This window comes from Peromyscus eremicus, chromosome 8a (genome assembly GCF_949786415.1).
Source record: "Peromyscus eremicus chromosome 8a, PerEre_H2_v1, whole genome shotgun sequence".
NCBI classification, from domain to species: Eukaryota; Metazoa; Chordata; class Mammalia; order Rodentia; family Cricetidae; genus Peromyscus; species Peromyscus eremicus.
The window spans coordinates 80,301,065-80,322,704 of NC_081423.1; the positions used below are offsets into that span (position 1 = coordinate 80,301,065).

At 56.8% G+C, this 21,640-nt stretch overlaps 1 protein-coding gene across 1 annotated transcript; it reads left to right on the top strand.

Annotated features, from left to right (window-relative positions):
• Positions 1-1,808: 1,808 nt before the first annotated feature.
• On the top strand, positions 1,809-20,347 carry Mllt6 (MLLT6, PHD finger containing). Its single transcript, XM_059271651.1, has 20 exons — positions 1,809-1,960; positions 3,227-3,306; positions 3,746-3,800; positions 3,992-4,101; positions 5,155-5,258; positions 5,423-5,516; positions 8,011-8,265; positions 8,837-8,935; positions 11,040-11,175; positions 12,052-12,663; positions 13,047-13,228; positions 13,342-13,450; positions 14,412-14,478; positions 14,610-14,755; positions 15,075-15,272; positions 15,360-15,448; positions 16,461-16,810; positions 17,144-17,234; positions 18,498-18,869; positions 19,587-20,347. The coding sequence occupies exons 1-20, from the start codon at positions 1,852-1,854 to the stop codon at positions 19,626-19,628; spliced, it is 3,300 nt and encodes a 1,099-aa protein (XP_059127634.1). The 5' UTR covers positions 1,809-1,851; the 3' UTR covers positions 19,629-20,347.
• The last annotated feature ends 1,293 nt before the right edge of the window (positions 20,348-21,640 follow it).

The following is a 21,640-nucleotide window of genomic DNA, read 5'->3' on the forward strand; positions in this document are numbered from 1 at the left end:
CCCTCCTGGGCGGGGATTCACCCCCCCTTCCGGGATGAAAGGTACTAAAGAGACGCGCAGGGGGAGCTGCGGGCCCCGGCCCCTTGATGTTCCGGTTGAACAGGTGCTAGTGAAAAGGAGGCGGACCCGGCGGAAGAGTCGGCCAGGGGGGCAGTGCGCTGAAGGGGGAGCGGCCCCCCTCCAGCCTCAATCCCCCAGCCCGCCTTCTCCTCGGCCAGCCTTCTGCCCCTCCCCCCCAGGAAGCGTTCCCGGCCCAGAGGTCTTTGAAGTGTGGATGAAGCCCCCAGGGCTGCCGTCTCCCCTCGGCCACCCAACCTCCCGCTGAGGGGGTATTTGACCTTTGGTCCTCTGAGGGCGCCGTGTCCCCCTTGTAAAGAAAAAAGGGGGATCAGATCTCGTCTTTGGGCCTATACCCGTCTGGGGGGGGGTGAGTCTTGGGTCGCCCTCCCCCAAACCCCAGTCCCAATTTCGGGGACTTTAATCCTTCGTTGGGAGGTTGTGAGAGCTATTGTGTGTTTGCGTGCATGCCCAGAAGTCAGGCACGATTCCGTCTGCACGGGCCTCCAAGGTAGCGATCTCTTAACTCGCGTTAAATCTGTAGGCACGCCTTGAGGCTGGAGGTGGAGCTAGGTCTTTGAGAAATCAGATGGTGGGGCTTGGGTGAAGCTGTGGGTACCTCGGCGTACCCCAAAGGTGTCTAGAAACCTTGAGAGTAATGACTTCAAAGGGAAGCTCCCGGAGGGCTGGAATATCTACTCTGGCGGCCAGCCGATGCTAGCTAGCATTCAACAAATATTTGTGCAGGGCGTGGTGGTGCACGCCTTTACTCTAGCACTTGGGTGGTGGAGGCAGAATAAGGAGTTCAAGGTCATCCTTGACTTCACTATGAGTTCGAGGCCAGCCAGAGCTACAGGAACCCCTGTCTCAAGATAACAAAAACATTATTTGTAGAGCAAGTACAAGTTTACATGTGACATTGTCTGCCCTCCAGAGTGGTCTCCAGAGACAGCGCCCAGGAGATGCCATCCAAAGTGACACCCCCCCTCCCCTTCCAAGAACAAGCACGGGCAAATGGTTCACATCGCCCAGTTCCTTTTAGAGCCCCCGGTTTTTATGTCCCCCAGGTTTTCCTAGGGTTGAAGAACACACTCAGAGAGGGGTGGGGGGAGGTGGGGGTGATCGGAGACCCAAAGTGTGACACCGAGAGCCCACACCGGGATCTACCCACCTAGTGTCATAAAAGGGAAAAGAAAAGACGGAAAAGCTGCACGGAGCGCACGAGCGAAAAGCTCCCTACCAAGCCAGGCTTTGTTCCCTGAACCTAAGACTTTACCCGGCGGCGGGCGGGCGGGCGGGCCGGGAGCGAGCGAGCGAGCGGAGGCGCGCGGCCATGGCTGCCGCGGCCGGGCAGGGGGGCCGGGGGGGCGGCGCGTGAGCGGGCGGCGCGGGGCGGGCGGGCGGCGCGGGGCGGGCGCCCGCGATGTGCCACTCGGCGCCTCCCCCGCCGGGCCCTGGTTGCACGGCGGCCCGGCGGCCCTGGTAGCGGGCGAGCGGACGGCGCGCGGAAGAGCAGCGCGGCGCGCGAGTCTCATTGTTGGGGCGGGGGGGGGGGGGGGCCCGTCGGGGCATGAGGGCGAGAGCACGGCGGGGGGGGCGGCCAGACAGAGCGAGCGAGGAGGAGGAGGAGGACGCCGAGGAGGAGGAAGGAGGAGGCAAAGAAAAGAAGCGGCGGCGGCGGCGGCGGAGGAGGGGGCGAGGAGGCGCGCGGCCCCCGCTCCCTCCCTCCCCCCCTGACCCCCGACCCCCGCCGGCCGGCCCCCAGCCCCAGCCCCGGAGGGAGCTCATGGGAGTATGAAGGAGATGGTAGGAGGCTGCTGCGTATGTTCGGACGAGAGGGGCTGGGCCGAAAACCCGCTGGTCTACTGCGATGGGCACGCGTGCAGCGTGGCCGTCCACCAAGGTAAGGCGCGCGGGGCGGTGGGGAGGGGGAGGCGGCCGGCGGGGGGCCGCGGGACCCCGGGGGCGGCGCGCGCACCGGGTGCCCTGCCTGGGCCGCGCCCTCCGGAGCCCTCCTGGGGCGCGTGCCCCTCCCCCACCCACCTGAAGCGAAGGGCGGCGTGGGCTCTCCCCCCCCTCCCACCCCGACACACACCCCAGCCTGGGTCCTCCAGGACCGGGTCAGGCATTGTTTTCTTGCCTATTGTTCCAGTCCCGCGCCCCCCACCCCAAGTTGAAGGAGTTTTGGGGAGAGTCCAGGGAGCAAGGAGTGAACTCCCCGAGCCCCGCACCGCCGGTGTCGGGGCTGTCCCGGGAATGTTTACCTGCGAGGTATCCCCCCCCCCTCCTCCTCCCGCCTGGTTTATTTTGGTTCCCGCTCCGGGAGGAAGAGGTCAAGGGGGGGTCATCCCCCTTTGCTTCCGGATACTGGGAGGAGCGGAATTGGGAAGGGAGGAGAAGGGTCCCACGGGAGAAGGGACTCCTGAAATCCTCCGGGGAAGAGCTGAGGCTGGGAGAGCGGTGTACAGGGGGCCGGAATGGAGGAGAGGGAGGTTTGGAGTTTCCCCCGGCAGCACATGGTTCGGGAGTTAACTCCTTAAGGAATCTTGCCGAGGGCGCAGGCTGGCATCTCTGCCTGTCTGGTACAGGCAACTGCCCCCCTCTTCCTGAGACAACCCTTAGTGCCGTGGCTGCGGGCCCTTCCCGCCAGTCTCCTCCGGTTACCTGCACCACACCTGCTCAGCTTTGCCTTTTGACCTGTACCTGCGATAGAGGCAGAAAAGGAGGTTCTTGGACCCCCGACTTCCTTGCCTCGTCTCTTACTGGCCCTTTAAGAAGTGCCCCCCCCCCCCCCATAACAACAAACGTGTTACAGTCATGACTATTTCTTGTTCTGATGCTTGGGAACTGACTGGTCAGGGCAGAGGATGGGAAACAGGTCCAGGAAAAAAATGGGTAGGGAGATGAGGATGGAGGGTCTTTGGAAGTTTAAGGTCAAGGACTGTCAAGACTTTTTGCCCGTTTGGAGTGCTTGGTTGTGTGATTGAAGGCTGGCTCCAGGCTGTTGGACATTTCTTGTGGTCCTGTTTCAGGAGTGACCTGGGGTCTGGGGAGCAGCCCCACCTACTGGACTGGTTTTAGTCCACTAGTCTCTCCCCGCCCCCAGTTACTCTGGGAAAAAACCAGTGGCTGAGGGCTTTGCTCAGTGATTCTCCTCCCCCACCCTTAGCTTGCTATGGCATCGTCCAGGTGCCCACGGGACCCTGGTTCTGCAGGAAGTGTGAATCTCAGGAGCGAGCAGCCAGGGTGGTGAGTTCAGATTCTGCTATCTCCTTTTCCTCTCCCCATACCTGAACATCTCCTGCAGGTCGAGCTAGGGTACCCTGAGGCAGGGCAGGACTAAGCTTTGCCACTCAGGATATCCTGTTTCCTGACCCCCATCACCAGCCCCGTCTCTCCCTCTGCTCATCACTCAGCTCTGCCCCACCTCCGGCATGGGGGCTTTGATTTTTGTGTGCATATGTGCTTTTTTTGGGTAACTTTTTATTATGAAAGGTTGTCAAGGCTACAGTGATGAACCTCAGGTCCTCCTTACTCAGTCTCCGGCAGTTATGAGCTCATGGCCAAGCCTCTTTCCTGTGTATCCTCACCCCCTTACCCAACTCTGTCATCTTGGGTCCTTTTGGATGAGTTCAGGGAGGGTTCAGAGCAGCAGATTCCCCAACCCCTGTGCTCCTTGCATTGGCAGAGGTGTGAGCTGTGCCCACACAAAGATGGGGCATTGAAGAGGACAGACAATGGAGGTGAGGGGACCCTGAACACCTGCTGAGGTCAGCCAGACCCCCCTGAGCAGGTGTGGGGTGGAGGCTGGCTTTCCCTGCTCTGCTTGGTACAGGAAGGTTGTGGAAGCAGGGGACAGTCTGCAGCTTGGTGTTGGGAGGGGTGGGGTCTTGCGCTTGCTGTCCTGCTGAGGCTAATCCCCACACTGCCCCAGGCTGGGCCCACGTGGTGTGTGCCCTCTACATCCCAGAGGTGCAGTTTGCCAACGTGCTCACCATGGAGCCCATTGTGCTGCAGTACGTCCCTCATGATCGCTTCAACAAGGTCAGTGGCCCCTTACTAGTCCCCTTCCTGGCCTGCTGTCCTGGGGTGCCGCTGTTAATGCTCTCTGGTTCTCTTAGGGAACTCGGGAGATGGGTGGATACTTAAACTTCAGCTACCTTCTGTGCACAGACAGATACATGCCTGTGTTCTGTAACCTGGCAAAATAGTAAGCTCCCTCCAAGTAGCACAGTCCGAGAATAGCCTCTAGTTAGTAGTGCATTTGTTTTCTTGAGTTTCTAATACGTGAGAGACATGGTGTGGCGTGCACCCAGTGCTTGCTGTTCAAGACAGATGTGTAAACAGGCATCGAGATAAAGGGCACCCACTGAGGCTTGCTCGGGTATAAGGCGGTTAAGGTAGGAGATGTTTAGGCTGAGACCTGGCGCGTGAGAAAGAACTGACTTGGATTGAGGATGGCCCGTCCCAGGTTCCATGAAAAAGACACAACATATGCAGGGGTCCAGCAAGAGGAGCAACGGGTGTATCGGGAGCTAGGCTAACGTAGATGCCGGCCTCTCCAACCTCCCCAAGGATTGTGCTGTCTGTATGAGGATGTGCGTTGAAAATTGAATACTCCGGCTGGAGAGATGGCATGGTAGTTAGAGCACTTGCTGCTCTTGCACAGAATCCAGGTTCAGTCCCTGGTACTCACGTGACAGCGTACAACCACGTTTACCTCCAGTTCAAGGGAATCAATCCAATGCACTCTTCTGGCCTCTGAGGGCACCAGGCACACAGTGTTGTACACATACATGTAGCCAAACACTCATAAAGTTTAAACCTTTAAGTTGAATATTCAGAATCCATTTCCTCTGGCATACCAGTTGCATTTCAAGTGTTGGTGGCCTTGTGGCTAGCGCTTTTGGCTTCCAAGCACTTGTTGGCTCGCGTTGTATAGGTCAGCGACCATTTCTGTTCCTGCAGAAAATTCTGTTGGATGGCATTGATCTGGGGTGGTGGGGGACAGGATGGAATTGAGGAGAGGCCGGGGAGGCCCTCAGCAGGCAAGGTGGGGTTCCCTGGAGGAGGGATCAATTGTGCTGTGCCCTGCAGACCTGTTACATCTGTGAGGAACAGGGCCGGGAGAGCAAAGCCGCCTCAGGAGCCTGCATGACCTGTAACCGCCACGGATGTCGACAAGCTTTTCACGTTACCTGGTGAGATTCCTGTTCCCAACCGCTCTGAGGTCTGTGGTGGCCATTGAGTGGGATTATCTTGGGAGAGATGGTGGAGATGCCGTGCTTGGAACTTGGGTCCAGGAAGAAGGAGGTGGGGACAGCTGTGGTTTGTGGCTACACCCTGCTGACCTGCCTTTCCTCAGTGCCCAGATGGCAGGCCTGCTGTGTGAGGAAGAAGTGCTGGAGGTGGACAATGTCAAGTACTGTGGCTACTGCAAATACCACTTCAGCAAGATGGTGAGTCCTGCCCGCTAGTGGGCACACGGGCCCTGGGACATGCCTGTGCCTGGTACTGGAAGGTTGAAAGACCCCCATGCTCTAGTCCCTGCCTTTCAGTATTGAGGCTAGGATACAGACAGGACTCCCCTACCCCCCACACTTGTCAATCCAGGAATCTTAAGCTAATAGAACTGGGACGAGTGGGTTAACAGCTCTTTTTTTTTTTTTTTTCTTCTTCGAGACAGGGTTTCTCTGTGTAACTTTGCGCCTTTCCTGGAACTCACTTGGTAGCCCAGGCTGGCCTCGAACTCACAGAGATCCGCCTGGCTCTGCCTCCCGAGTGCTGGGATTAAAGGCGTGCGCCACCACCGCCAGGCAGGTTAACAGCTCTTACTGGGACAATGTCTTTGCCACATTCGTGATGACTCTTGACCTGGTATGGTTCTCCCACAGCCCAAAATGTGCCGCACGGGCCCCATTTCACAGATACGTAAATTAAGCATCCCTAAGATTGCCGGGCGGTGGTGGCACACACCTTTAGTCCCAGCACTTGAGAGGCAGAGCCAGGTGGATCTTTGTGAGTTCAAGGCCAGCCTGGTCTACAGAGCGAGATCCAGGACAGGCACCAAAGCTACACAGAGAAACCTTGTCTCAAAAAAACGAAAAAAAAAAAAAAAAGCATCCCTAAGATTATATATATAGCTTGTCTCACAGCTGGTGGGTGGGATTCAGATTAAACAGTTTCATCAGAAAGCCCCTCAGGAACCAGGCCATGCCAGGGGTAGACAGAGCCCTAAGGTGAGGAGGAGCCTGTGCTGGAGGCAGGAGGGAAGGGTGTTGGATAAGACCAGGCAGGTAGTGAGCTTGAGGCAGGGAGATGAGGCGCTCATGGCTGAACAGACTTGGAGACTGCCCAGGCTGGGATGGATCTGCAGAGGTAGGCTCCAGCCAGGACTCCGTGCCCCAGGCCACACAGCTTGGAGAGCTCCAGAGCCAGAGAGTAACACGATCAGGTTTGTGTTAGAGGCAGATTACCCTGGCAGCAACCCTGAAGCTGGGTGGAAGGACAGCTGCAGGAAGGGGGGCAGGTGACAGAGGGACCGGGCTGTCTGCTAGAGTCCTGTCGGTGGACTTGTCTAAACACGAGAGCGGTCAAGAAGTGGAAGGTGACTGAAATCAGATCCACGCTGTCGCTAATCACTGGCTGGGGAGAGGTGGATACCGGGGGTGGTAGGAAGGGGCAGCTGGCCTCGAAGGGGAGCACACACCTTGGTTCACACCGGCCCATCTTGTTTTGTGCCTGTTGCTCTGGTGTAATGATTAATAGTTTCCCTTCCCTTTTCAACAGTGCCCTGGTTTGCTCATAAATTACATGGTCGCCATGCTTTTTTAGGGTTTGATAGCCACTTAGGACAAGGTCAGGAGTTTTGTTGCCTCTGCAGGTGGCACTGGGTAGACACGAGATCAGAATTTGGTGGGGGTCCCCAGGCCGGGTGGCAAGGGCAGTTGGAGGTTACCAGGCTGAGGCTGCCTCCCTCTGTGGGCGTCCAGAATAGACTGGGTCCCGATGTGAAAGAGACTTAGGAGAAAAGATCTAGAGCTTGATGAAGTAGGAGCGGAGCCCAAGCTGGCAAGGTCTGAAATTAATCCTAGGCTTTGGCAACTGGGGAGTAGTGCTGGTCTTCGGGAGCAGCCGCAAGCCTGGGATGGGCAAAGCCATCAGACCAGGCACAGGAGGGCAGTCCCGGGGAGATAGTTTGGTGTTCACAGCCAGCGGCCCCCAGTTCAGGGCCGCAGGTCTTCTGTACAGACAGAGAGGACAAGCAGGACCAAGGGAGGAAGATCCGATGGCTAGCGAGAACTGGAGTTCACGGGGATACTCTTTTTCTGAGGGCTGTGGTTCAGTCTGCCTGAGACTGCTGCAAGAACACTGGAGTGTAGCAGTGTAGCAAGAGGCCCAAGTCCACCCCCAACCTCGCTGCCCCTTGTTGGGGGCTGAGGCTGGTCCATGCCTCTTTTGAACCTCTGTGGTTGAAGCTGTACATTGCTAAGACAGTGGTGTACACCTTTAATCCCAGCAATCAGGAGGCAGAAGCTATTCGTCTCTGTGAGTTCGAGGCCAGCCTGTTCTACAGAGCGAGTTCCAGGACAGCCAGGGCTGTCTGTCTGAAACCCTGTCTCATAACAAAACAAATGAACCAAGACAGCTGGAAAGCTCTATCAAAGATTTATAGTTTGTCCAGAGTATCACAGAAGACAGGAGTGACCTGTGGGGGCAGAGGGACTGGCCCTAGGATCTTGTGACCCTCAGGAACCTTCCTTAGGCTAATGAAAGAAAGGTTTAGCAATTCCTCTCATTCTTTTTTTGGAGACAGAGTTTCTCTGTGTAGCTTTGCGCCTTTCCTGGAACTCACTCTGTAGCCCAGGCTGGCCTCGAACTCACAGAGATCTGCCGGGCTTAAAGGCGTGTGCCACCACTGCCGGGCTAATTCTTCTCATTCTCTACCTCCAGAAGACATCCCGGCACTCCGGCGGCGGCGGCGGGGGAGGCGGTGGCGGCAGCGGGGGCGCAGGAGGAGGAGGAGGAGGAGGAGGCAGTGGGACCAGCGGTGGCGGAGGTGGAACAGGGGGAGGCAGCGGCAGCGGCAGTGGCGGTGGCAGCGGCGGTGGCAGCAGCAGCTTCCTCACTGGCAGCAGAAGCCGCTCGGCCTCACCATCCACCCAGCAGGAGAAGCACCCCACCCACCACGAGAAGGGCCAGAAGAAGGTGAAGGCCTGCTTTGGCTCCCATACTTCTTTTTAGGGACTGCCACCAGGTGCCCAGGCCTTCCTCTGAGGCCAGCAAGGTTGGAGAGGGGACTAAGGAAGTGTAACTTGGGGCTCAGAGGTTGGGACCTGGTCTTGTGTCTCTGTAGTCTCTGTTTTCCCCGTGACATGACAGTGTCCCCAGCCTCCAATTTTGTGGCCCTACGATGTTTGCACACATCTCTAGCCTATCTATCCCCTTGTGCCCCGTGCCGAGAAGTGCTCACTTTTGTTCAGTGTGTGTTCTAGGGGGACACCCTTGTGAGTGCCTGCTCGTGTGTGGCACTCCGTCACTGGCACCATAATGGGACAGGCTATTTTTAGCAGGAGGGAGGATGGGGGAGGGGCTCTTGGCTCTCAGAGGATCTTGCCTGAGCTGCTCCTGTCCAGCTGGAGTCTTCCATCCCTCTGTAGAGGGAGAGGACTGGCTGAGCCCCACTCCTAAGAGGGCTCAGTTCCCAACACCCACATGTCATGGTTAACCTCCTTCAGACAACCCGTCCATCAATGTCTGGTCACCCTTTCCTCCCCAGAGTCGGAAGGATAAAGAACGCCTTAAACAGAAGCACAAGAAGCGGCCTGAGTCCCCCCCCAGCATCCTCACCCCGCCTGTGGTCCCCACTGCTGATAAGGTACCACTGCTCATTCTCAGGATGCTGGGTGTGAGTAAGCAGGTAGTGTAAAGGGTCAAGGTGAGCAGGGGCCTGCTTGGTTGGGCATCATCCTCTCACAGCTCGTGGTTAATGTCACCTCTGCCCAGCAAGCCCTGACACATCATAAGGGTGAGGTGGGGGGTGCCTCCCTGTCTGCTAGCAGCCATGGACACTTTTGTCCACACAGAGGCTCAGCATTGGGATCTTGTCTTCAGAGGGCAGATGGATGGATGGCCCTGCAGCTTGTTTTCCAGGCTTTGGGGCCAACCCTGCGGGACAGGCTGAGGATGCCCACCACTGGGAGGACATCTAGATCCCACTTGCTGGGTGGGAGTGGGGGTGGGAGCAGGCTTCTGACAATACTCTGAAATCCCTAGTCACCCCACCCTTCTCAGCAGGCTTGTCTCTGGAAATGGGTGGCATCAGAATGAGCAACAGGCAGGCCTACCCTAGGCCAGTGAGTGCTAATCTGAGCCAGAGCAGACCCATGGGAGTCCCCTAGGGGCCTGGAGAAAGCACTCCCTCTTGTCCCATTACTGCTAGTCACCTCTGCTCCCTCACATGGTTGGCAGGGCACTGGGCATCTTAGCGGGAGGCTCAGGTATCAGGTTTCCAGGGTGATGTTGCTGTAGCAACTGTCCCAGTAACTCCCCTCCTGCTCTGTTTCCCTGGGCTCACCTGGGAAGGCTGGTCGACCTTTCCAGGAGCCTTGAGGCAGATAGAAAGACCTGTCAGGCCCCCTCCCAACCAGGATAACCCTTGGATATGCTGTCGAGTTTTGCCTATCCCCCCACAACCCATCCCAACATTTAAGCCCCCCTTCCCCCAGCTCCTCCTTTCCGTGGCTTTCCGAACCACATCTGGCTCCCTTCAGAACTCCAGCTGCAGAAAAGAACAAAGGAAGACAGAGAGGAGGGCTCCGCCCAGGGAGGGGCAGCAGCCCAGGGTGGCTCTCTCCCCCTTCCCCTCATTTGTTCCTTGAGCACAGTTTGAATACCTGGTGTCCACCCTGAAGAAAATCCCCTTCCCAGGTACCAGAGGCACAGCTACCTGGAGACTGTCTCTGGACCGGGGAGAGAAGGGGCGTGTGGGGAGGGCGGAATTCATTCCTCAGAATAACTCAGTGTGGAAGATGCCTTGTCACTTCCTTCCCCTTCCTCAGGGGTGCTCAGCCACCAGAGAAGTTATGTAACTTGTCTAGAAGCACCCAGCTAGTGGTAAAGTTTCTAACCAAAGTGGCCAGGCTTGAAGGGTACCACACGGAACTGTCCTTGCTAGGCTCTCACAGCCACGGCCATCAGACCCCGAATTTGCCGAACCCCCCCCCCTGCTGTGTCTCTGACATGGAGCTGCTCCTGACTCCCAAGAATGTGCTCCTAAGGATGGTTGCAGCCGAACCAGGTCCAGAGGCTAAACCACCTAGATAGCATGGTGGGGAGGCCAGAGCCTTCTTGGTCCACAGCTGTGTTCCTCCGACACTCCCCAACACCATGCCCTCCTAGGAGAGCACACATGGGACAGTGTCATTCAGGGCAGCATAGGAACCCTTGACATGCAGGCATGGTTTGCAGGGCCCTGAGAGGAAGACATTTGGAATGGGTCGTCACCTAGGTGTGTGGGGAGGCTTCCTAGAGTGGGACTTCCTCGCTGGATGTTGGCGGAGGGAAGACAGGCCGCCCTGTGGAGGGTTGGTGTGTAGGCTGGGATGTCCAGCAGGAGCTTGCAGTGGTCAGAACCAGGTGGTTGTGAGTGGTAACAACTGGAGGGCCCTAGACCAGCACCAGCCTTTTAGGCCAGAGGTATTTACGAGTGATCTTAGATGAGTAGGCCGGTTTGGAATGTGGCCTGGTGTCTCTTGGGTCCTGGGGCAAAGACAGACAGACCTTGGGTTCAGGATATTCCGAAGAACTCCACAGCTACCTCCCGTCTCCATGTTCAAGAGTCTCCCACGGGCTCCTTGCCTGGAAAGCCTTCACAGGAGACTCCCAGTTGGGCCCAGGTCCTGTGCCTTCGCCCTCACCCCGAATCAGGCTGAGCTGGACTGTACAGCCTGCGATGAGCGTCTCTTTGGTCTTTCCCTCAGGTCTCCTCAGCTACTGCTTCCTCCCACCACGAGGCCAACACTCAGGAGACCTCTGAGAGCAGCAGGGACTCGAAGGGGAAAAAGCCTTCCAGCCATAGCCTGAGTCATAAGGGGAAGAAACTGAGCAGCGGGAAAGGTGTGAGCAGTTTTACCTCCACCTCCTCCTCTTCTTCCTCTTCCTCCTCCTCTTCCTCCTCCTCTGGGGGGTCTTTTCAGCCTGCAGGTGAGTATGGGTGTCCTGGAGGAGGCTGGGAGCGGGAGCCTGCAGGGGCCTTTGCCTGGTGGTTTACATCTCTCCTTGTTTTTACAAGCTGATGTGGGGTAACAAGACAGGGAATCCCCCCAGTGGCTCATTTCCCAGCTGGACTCTCTATCCCCCCCCTTTTTTTTTTTTTTAAAGATTTCTTCATGTATGTATACAGGTGCTTTCTCTGTACAGCAGAAGAGGGCATGGGATCCTTATGGACGGGTTGTGTCGGATCCCATTATTGATAGTTGTGTTCCATCTCATTACAGATGGTTGTGAGCTGCCATGTGATTGCTAGGGATTGAACTCAGGTCCTCTAGAAGAGCAGCCAGTGCTCTTAACCGCTGAGCCATCTCTCCAGCCTCCACCTTTCCCTCTTAAGTCAGAACTCCTCTTTTTTTTACAGGGCCAACCCCTCTAGCCCTGAAGTAATGTCCCCTACTTTTGTGTCAAAAGGGCCATTTGAAAGCACAGTATTAGTTCCAGGCCCAGCGGCCTGTAATCCCAGCAGCATCTGGGAGCTGCAGGATCGCCTGAATCTGGGGCCAGCTTGTGCTGAGGAGTGAGACCCTGTGCCCGGCCCCGTGCTAATGTGACAGTAATTTGCACAAGGGTGGGAGTTGCTTTGCTCCTGTTTTATTTCTGCAGGGACTGTTAACCTAGGACCCAGAGCCGGCCAGGACCCAGGCTCCGTTTCCCAGCTCATGTTCTCCCTCCTGCTGGAGGGGAGGGGAGGTCCAGCAGTAATCCCTTCCTTTGTTGCAGGCTCGTCCTTACAAAGCTCTCCTGACTTCGCAGCATTCCCCAAGCTGGAGCAGCCTGAGGAAGACAAGTACTCCAAGCCCACGGCCCCCACTCCGCCAGCCCCTCCCTCGCCCACGGTCCCTGAGCCGCCGAAAGCTGACCTCTTCGAACAGAAGGTGGTCTTCTCTGGCTTTGGGCCCATCATGCGCTTCTCTACCACCCCCTCCAGCTCCAGCCGGGCCCGAGCCCCCTCACCTGGGGACTACAAGTCTTCCCATGTTTCCGGGGCCGGGGCCTCGGCAGGCACGCATAAGCGGATGCCTGCCCTGAGTGCCACCCTCGGACCTGCTGAGGAGGCCCCTGAGACAGGCCTGAAGGAGAAGAAGCACAAAGCCAGCAAGAGGAGCCGACATGGGCCAGGCCGTCCTAAGGGTAGCCGAGGCAAGGAGGGTGCCCCAGGCCCGACTGCCTCCCTCCCCGGGGCTCAGCTGGCTGGTTTTACTGCTACTGCTGCCTCACCCTTCTCCGGAGGGTCCCTGGTCAGCTCTGGCCTTGGGGGCCTGGCCTCCCGGACCTTTGGGCCTTCAGGAAGCTTGCCCAGCCTGAGCCTGGAATCCCCTCTACTGGGGGCAGGTTAGTGACCCCTGTAGTTAGGGAACATCTGTCTCAATGTCTAGCCAATCCTGTGAGGTCAGGGGCATAGATGTAAGAGTTAGAGGAAATGTAGCTAGGTAGAAACCGCTCCAAAAGGCAGAATGGAGGTGGCCATTACCTCTAAGGTGCTCCCTTAGATGTCTTGAGCATGAAGAGGCTGGGGTAGACCCTAGCAGGACTTACAGTGTTCTGGTAGAAGAGGAAGACAAGCTAAGAACTGCCCAGGCTAAGGCAGGTAATAAACTGAGTGGCCCGCGTCCCAGGCATGCTGTGTCCCCTGAAGAGGGGCTGCCTTCAGTATCTGAAGAGGAGTCTGGGGTAGAATGTGACCTTAGCGTTTCCTCTGTGTCTCTGTACTGCAGGAATCTACACCAGTAATAAAGACCCCATCTCGCACGGTGGAGGGGTGCTGCGGGCTGTCTGCAGCACCCCACTCTCTTCCAGCCTCCTGGGGCCCCCAGGGACCTCAGCCTTGCCCCGCCTCAGCCGCTCCCCGTTCACCAGCACCCTCCCATCCTCTTCTGCTTCCATCTCCACCACTCAGGTGAGGCACTGTCCCTGGCTCCTCCTCTGTGGGCCGCTCCTCCAGGTGCGCCACACAATGCAGCGGTGGCAGATGCAGGAGGCAGTGAGGCCAGAGTCCGTTCCTCCCAACAGGTGTTTTCTCTGGCTGGCTCTACCTTCAGTCTCCCTTCCTCCCACATCTTTGGAACCCCCATGGGCACTGTTAACCCCCTCCTGACCCAGGCTGAGAATAGCCACACAGGTAGGCTGTTGGTCCCTGCTCCTGTTTCCACGTCTTCTGAAGGACGTGGCTGTAGAAAGCGGGAGAGTCCCTTCCCCCTGGCCGTTGCCTACTCTGCCTAACTAAATTTACTTCACACACTACCAACCAGGGAGCACCTTCCAGGAAAACAGGTGCAGGGCCAGGCATGGCAGTGCTGCTCCATCCCACAGAAGAGAAGTGAGCTGCTCTGAGCAGTGGGTAGAGAATGCCAAGGCCAGCTCAGACAATCCCAGGCCAGCCCAACACCCTTAGCACTCTCCCTGGCCCCGTCCTGTGCAGTTGTAGTCGGGGCCACAGAGGTCTTACCAGCTGGGATGCAAATTCCCCTACTCTCACCCTGGCGTCTACTCAGCCCCTGAGAGCTGAAGGGAGACCCCGGGCCTGTCAGCCTGGGGGCGGGGCTTAGCTGTAGGCTGCCACTTCAGGTAAGCTTTTCAAAGAAACCCAATCAGACTTCAGGTTCAGGACCCCGTTGTTGGGTAAGATTGGGGTGTGTGTGTGTGTGTGTGTGTGTGTGTGTGTTGTGTGTCGTGTGTCCATCTTGTGGCCAACAGTTTTCTCATCTGAGTTTATGAATGTAAAAAGTCAAACAGAGCTAATTATGATAATACAATGATTAAGGACTTGCCTTGTGTTTGCTGAGCCCTCCAGCTAAGCACTTCACTTTTATGACCTTATTTTAATCCTCGGAACAATGGCTGTAGCGAGGCTGGTTACCGTCTCAAGGTCACGCAGCTAGTGTCTGGTTCATTTGATCAGGTTTGTCTTGACCTCAGATTCCGTAACTGGAAGATCTAGAGGCAGACAGCAGGGGAGCCCTGTCCTGAGATGGGGGTGCCAGCATGAGCTCCCAGGCTAGGTTTGGGCGGTACTGAAGGAGGGGTCTGAGGCAGATAGTCTCCCTCCCCCCTGATCCTTACCAATCCCTTCTCCTTCCAAGAGCCAGACCTAGAAGACTGCAGCTTCCGGTGTCACGGGACCTCCCCCCAGGAGAGTCTCTCTTCCATGTGAGGGAGGGTGCACCTCGCAGGAGGGAGGAGTGGGTGGGGACGGGAATGAGGATCTCCTGGTTGGCAGGGGGTGGGGCTGGAATCAGGGTGCTGGGTGAGCCTGAGTCTGTCCCTCCTCTGGCCGGCAGGTCACCCATCAGTAGCCTCCCTGCACTCTTCGACCAGACAACATCGGCTCCCTGTGGGGGTGGCCAGTTAGACACCACAGCCCCGGGGACGACTAATATGGAGCAGCTGCTCGAGAGGCAGGGCGATGGAGAGGCCGGTGTCAACAGTGAGCAGGGTGCCCAGGGATGGGGGCCTGCCCCAGCCGCTCCTTCCCTTTTCCCTGTGCTCTCTCTGCCTTTGTTCCTCCTGGCCTCCTGGCCCAGATCTTAACCAGCCCCCAGGTTGCACCCACCCCCCTCAATCTCAGGGGCATCAGGGCCCTTCCCCAGCCCTCAAACCTCTATATCCCAGATCCCCTGTACTGCCAGCGGGAACAGCTTCCCCAAAGAGATCTGGGTCGCCTTTTCCCTCCAGACCCTGGCCCTCCCCCTGGCCCTGCCTCCTTGATGCATGAGGCACTAACCTCAGGCTCCTCCTCTCTGAAGTTGTGGAGATGCTGAAGGCCCTGCATGCCCTGCAGAAGGAAAACCAGCGACTGCAGGAGCAGATCCTGAGCCTGACAGCCAAGAAGGAGCGACTCCAGATCCTCAACGTACAGCTCTCCGTGCCCTTCCCTTCCCTGCCCGCTGCCCTGCCTGCCACTAATGGCCCCGTCCCAGGACCCTACGGGCTGCTTCCTCAAGGTGAGGGGACCCAGTCCAGGCTGGGGTGAGGAACTCCTGCCTGGTGACTTGAACTGTCCGTTGTATCTCCTGTGCTCCGTCCTTCAGCGGGCAGCAATGACTCCTTGAGCACCAGCAAGAGCCCTCCAGGGAAGAACAGCCTTGGCCTGGACAATTCCCTGTCCACGTCTTCCGAGGTGGGCACTGCCAGGAGGGGCCAGGGATTAGCAGCTGGAGAGGGTCCTTTCAGTCTAGTTACTACCAGCCACTGTTGGAAGCTGGCCGCGGAACAACTGATTATCTCCTTAGTCGTTATCTTAAATAAGTAATATGTGTGGCGTGCCTCCTTAACACAGGGCACTGACGAAGCAGACAGAGAGGAAAGTAGACGCAGGCCTCCTAACTGACGGTGGGCTGAGCCCAAGAGAACAAGTGGCAAAGGAGAAAGAGATGAGCTCAATGAAGGGCTAGAGGAGCGTGAGGGAAGGCCGTCTTGGGGAAGGAGTGTTGAGAAGCGTTGGTGAAGGGTTTATTACAGTGCCCCACACAAACTAATCCCTGCGTAATTGGTCGCGGTTGGAAGAGCAGTTGCTCTTGTTACGTTGTGGTTCTTATTGGAATCAAACAAACCGGGTGCTTGTCTCTTCTCTGCCGCTGACTGACTGTGACTTAGGGCCGTCATAATCATAAAAAGAACACTAGTTGCAAGCTTCCCTGTGACTTAAAAACACGAGTCTCTCTAGTCTCCACAGTGACCTCGTGGGGTGGATATTACTAGCACCCATAGTGCTTGAATACATAAACCAAGGCAGAGAGGTTGAACCTAGGGCTACTCAAGGCACTGAGTTGTGGGCATGGGGTTTGAACCTGAGCCTCTCCAGTGAGAGTTCTGAAGTGGGAATAACAGGGTAGTGCAGGTCAAGTCCTAACCGCTGGACCTGGTTCCTTTGAAAAAATCAGTGCCATTACCGTTGTTTGTTACTGAGCCAGAACAAGAAAGGCGCTGGGTATCCGGAAGTGGTCAGTAAACGCCATCTATGAGTACTGTGTAGACCTTTAGCTTCCATCACTGCACTGCTGTTTCTCCAGGGTGCTTGGAGGCTTAAGGGGCTTCGCGTCAGGAGAGTGCTGGTGGGTACTGGACTGGGGGCCAGAAAGGTCATGCTGGCCCTCCGCCCTCTGACGTGTCCCTTCCCCCTCCCTCCCCAGGACCCACACTCAGGCTGCCCGAGCCGCAGCAGCTCATCGCTGTCCTTCCACAGCACGCCCCCACCGCTGCCCCTGCTCCAGCAGAGCCCTGCTACTCTGCCCTTGGCCCTGCCTGGGGCCCCTGCCTCGCTCCCACCCCAGCCACAGAATGGGCTGGGCCGGGCACCTGGAGCAGCGGGGCTGGGGGCCATGCCCATGGCGGAGGGGCTGTTGGGTGGGCTGGCAGGTAGCGGGAGCCTGCCCCTCAATGGGCTTCTGGGGGGGTTGAACGGGGCTGCTGCTCCCAACCCTGCGGGCTTGAGCCAGGCTGGCGGGGCCCCCACGCTTCAGCTGCCAGGTTGTCTCAACAGGTGAGGGAGAGAGCTCAACCCCAGGGAAGGGGAAGGGAGGCTGGATGTGGGAGGGATGCCCCCCAGTACCCCTTGTTCCCCTAAAGGGAAAAAGTGCCCTCTGGCCCTATCAGATTTATAATCTTGGCAGTCTGTTGACTTCCAGGACTCCCTGAAACTTTAGCCTTGAGTGCATCTGGGCAGGAGTAGTTGAGGGGACAAGATCTTAACCATGTCCCTACCGTTAGTCTTCTGGACAGCTTGTCTGTCCGTCTGGGCCTGAAGGAGTCTGGGAGCTCGTGGGTATGGGGTACACTTCTCTGCACCTCCTCATCTGTCTTACCCCTACCTCAGCTTGACAGAGCAGCAGAGACGCCTCCTTCAGCAGCAGGAGCAGCAGCTCCAGCAGCTCCAGCAGCTCCTGGCCTCTCCACAGCTGACCCCAGTGAGTGCCCCCTCCCTGGTCAACCCCTGCCAGCTCTACCCAAAGCCATCGGGGAGGGGCTCCAGGCTGGTGGGTTTGAACCTGTGGGGCTGCTGGGCAGGGGCTGCTGGGAGGGTCCAGCTCACATTGCAGTGAGGGAGCGGGGCAGGTCCGGTCACTGAGCTGTGCAGTCTTCGGGGGAGTCCCAGGATCTTGGGGAGGTAACTGAGCAGGCGACGTTCTCTCAACCGGAATCTTGGGTCTGTCTTGTATGGTGTGCTCTTTCTTCTTTGGAGGGAAGTGGTTTCACCTTTTCAAAATGAGGGAATGGAGCTGGAGTGTGGCTTAGTGGCACAGCATACATTAGGTCCTTGTATGTATCCCCAGCAAGCTAGGTGTGGTGTATAGTGTATGACAGTAGTCCAAGCATTTTAGAAGCTGATGCTGGAGAATGGCCATGAGTTCAAGGCGAGCCTGGGCTACATAATGAGTTTGAGTCTCCCAGGACTTCAGAGTAAGACATGAGTCTTAAAGAAATAACACACCCACACACACACCCACCCACACACACCACTTTGCATTTTATGTTTGTTTCATGTGTATGTCTCTGTACCACGTGTGTGTGCAGTGCCTACAGAGGCTAGAAGAGGGCATTGGGTCCCCTGGAACTAGACTGTTTATGGACTGTGGAAAGCTGCCATGGAGCTGCTGGGACTTAAACCCAGGTCCCTTGGAAGAGTAGCCATGGAGGCAGCATCTCTCTTGCCCACAAACGAATTTTTTTTTAAATTTGTTTTTGTTTGTATTGAGTCAATGTCTCCCTAGGCCTGGAACTCCATATCCAGGCTGGTCTTGAACTCACAGAGATCCTCCTGCCTCTGCCTCCTGAGTGCCACTCAAACCAGTTTTTTTTGGGGGGGAAAAAAAACCACAATGAAGGGAAGTACTTGGAGACTGTTGTCCCAATTCAGTGCTTTCATTTGGAGTGGCACTGTGGTTGGTTAGGGACTGAGGACCTGATAGTGGGCGGGGCCTGAGGTGTTTACACTCTGCCCTTGCCCAGGAACTCAGCTGGCAGATGCTTACCTGGCCACGTGTGTAGTCATTTTCTCGTGCAGATAGGTAGGTGGAGGCCCACAGTGCCAAAGTAGAGATGGAATCTTGGTCTTCCTGTCATGGGCCTTATGGTTCCCGTATGAGGGGCCCTGGTCTGGCAAGGCAGGCAGCTTTGGGGAGGGACAGCAGGGGCCCCTGCCAATGGACAGTCCGTCCTCCTCCTTGCAGGAGCACCAGACTGTGGTCTACCAGATGATCCAGCAGATTCAGCAGAAACGGGAGCTTCAGCGGCTGCAGATGGCTGGGGGCTCCCAGCTGCCCATGGCCAGTCTGCTGGCTGGAAGCTCCACCCCACTGCTGTCCGCAGCGGCGGCGGCGGCGGGCACCCCTGGCCTGCTGCCCACAGCATCGGCCCCACCCCTGCTGCCTGCTGGGGCCCTGGTGGCCCCTTCCCTCAGCAGCAGTACAAGTCTCATGGCTGCAGCAGCTGCGGCCGCAGCCGTGGCAGCAGCGGGCGGGCCTCCAGTCCTCACGGCCCAGGCCAACCCCTTCCTCAGCCTGCCTGGGGCAGATGCCAGTGGGAGCGGCCCCAAAGGAGGGGTGAGTAAGGGGCCTGGGCCTTCCTGTGTCCCTTCTAAGGGACAAGCAGAGGATGGTTACAGTGATGTCGTCAGATACATCCGAGGTGGGAGGCAGCAACCCTAGGTCAAGCAGATAGGGTTCCCTTCTTCAGAGTCCAGAAAGGCCACTCTGAGCAGGTACCAGTAATAAAAGGGCCACTGGGAGAAAACAGCCTGCCAGCTTGCTGAGGTAGCTCAGTGTGTCAAAAGGGGGCTTGCCACCGAGCCCAGGGACCTGGGTTTGATGTCAGGGACTCACGTAGTGGAGGGAGAGACCTGATTCCAGAAATCTGTCCTGCTGTCCACACACGCATGTACACACGTGCACATGCACACTGATTGTAATTGTTTTGTTTTGTTTTAAATTCCTTTTTAAAAAGAAAACAGCTTTCCAGTGGGAGGAGTGATTAGAACAGGCCATTTCCTTTCTGTACAGCAGTTAGAAAAGATGACCCTCTGGGTGGGCCAGCACAGAGGAAAAGGCCTCTTTCTTCCTTGGAGGACTAGCATGAGCCCAAGAAGCCAGCTTTGGGCACAAGCTAGGCATTCCCTCACTCCACACACTGCAGGCTAGGCTGAGGCCTGGCTATCTCCTACTGCTCCTACAGCAGCCTTTTCCATCCTTGGGAGCTGTTCCCAACTGGGTTTTAGGGCCAGATGCCTCCAACACTCAAAGCCTCCCTTCCTGTCTTTCCAGACCGCTGACAAAGGAGCCTCAACCAGCCAGGAAAAAGGCTAACTCCACTCTGCCCCTCCTGACCCCTACACGGCTTGAGGGTCCTTGTCCGGAATGGGTTCCTAGACCCAGACTCTGGAGAGCCAGGCCCAGAGCCTGTGCTGATGCCCAGGGAAGTGTGTGCCTGGAGTTCCAGGTGCCGTGGAGAGAGACTGGAGGGAGCCCTTCCACTCACCCATTCCCTACTGCACTGGCTGCTTCAGGAGAGAGGATCAGGGGAAGCAGGCTCCAGGCCTGCCTCAGAGCCCCCATCCTCCACAGATGCCTAGGGGCCCCCCAAAGAGCAAAGTAGGTCATGGCATAGGAAGTGGAGAGTTGGTTGGACCTACCGCATAAACCAGTCAGCACTTGAATGGGGAAGGTGAAGGGTGGGCCCTTGGGCCTATCCCTGTGTGGAAATTCCTCATGGAAAAAGGGCTGGTCCCAGTTGACCTTCAGTTTCTTCCCAGCAGAAGGTGTATCCCTTTGACTGTTTCTCATCATCCCTCCCCACTGAGGGTCACAAGCTGAGCTTGGAAAAGCCTACAGATGTGGGGGGCTGAGGAAGGGCAGGATAGCACCTCTTGGGGCCCCATGATGGGGCTGGGCGGGGCAAAGTCCCTCGTCCTTGGTGTCCTGCCCCTTTTTGCACTATTGGCTTGAGGAGTGCCGAGGGTGGGGAGAGGGAGCTGCCTGACTCCACAGAGCGTGCGTGCGTGTGGGTGAGTGTGGGTGGGTGTGTGTGTGTGAGTGAGAGAGAGTGTGTGTGTGTGTGTATGTGACAGAGAGAGTGTGTGTGTGTGTGTGTATGTGTTGAATTGTCCGTCAGTTTAACCTGTCTGTCTGTCACCTCATTCTCTGGACCTGGGGCCGCCAAGGGCGAGGACAGGAGCAGTAGCTGGCACCAGACCCGGAGTTCCTAGCTCTTGTAGCCCCTACCAACCCCCTCACGAACCCTGGTCCTTTTCCAGGGCATGAATGGTTAACTTTTAAAGAAAACAGAACAGTACTCCAGTATTGGAGAATTCCTGGGGGCTGGGGGCTCTGTATCAGGGTAATATCCTACCTTCCCTCCTCTGGACCCCATTCCATCTCAGGGCCCCTCAGGGCCTCCTCCCCACACTGGTAGTTTGGTCTTTCCTGGCACAAGAGCGAAGGGGAGGGGTGAAGTGCCACCTCTTTAAGCACGTCTCCCTCTCAGAAGTAGCCAGCCTGCCTCTTAAGCCCCACTTTCACCAGCTCGTAGAGCCACTTAAGCTAACAAATGTCCCTTTCACCCACCAGCTATTTTCCAGGGTGTAGTAGTAGGTGGCAGAGTCAGTCTGCCCAGGGCCGTTGTGAAAAAACATGGAGCGGGACATGGGAGCGCAGCCGTGGAGGCCTCTGTCCCTTTTGGTTGCACTGGCTGGGACTGAGGGTCAGTTCCAGTTTTCCCTAATGTTCATGTCTGTGGGCCTCTTTGCATGTGTGCATTTTGGTGTGTTTCTGTTTGGGTTTTGTTATTGGGGTTTTTTGTTGGTTTGTTTTTTTTTTTTTAATAAAAAAAAAGATGTGTATATTTTTGGCAATGACAGAAACGTAGTGCAGATATATTTTTGCCTGTGCTGCTCAACTGTTTTTTTTCTGATATGGAAAATAATATTAATATTCCTGTTGATAAGACTTTGTAAGATATTAGGGTGGGTTGGGAACTTTCAGAGGCAAATTCTTTGGCACTAGGAAGGATTTTGGGGGGGGGGGCATTTGTGATGACCTCAGAAATACTTTTCTAACTGCTTAGTATAGAAAGACATTTTCATCTTTGCGGCTCTCACTTCTTATCCGAAAGCCAGTGAGTCTTCAGATTCTTAGACGATTTGCTTATCCAGGCCCACACCGTTGCCCCAGCCCACCCTTCAGAACCAAGTGGCCTCTGCTGTGATGTCTGGAAAGCCATCACATGTGAAGCAGGAGCTCTAGGTGCCCTGGACCCAAATGCTCCCTTTTCCCAGTCACTCTGATCTTTGGAACTCTGGTCTCAACTTTCCGGAGCTTTT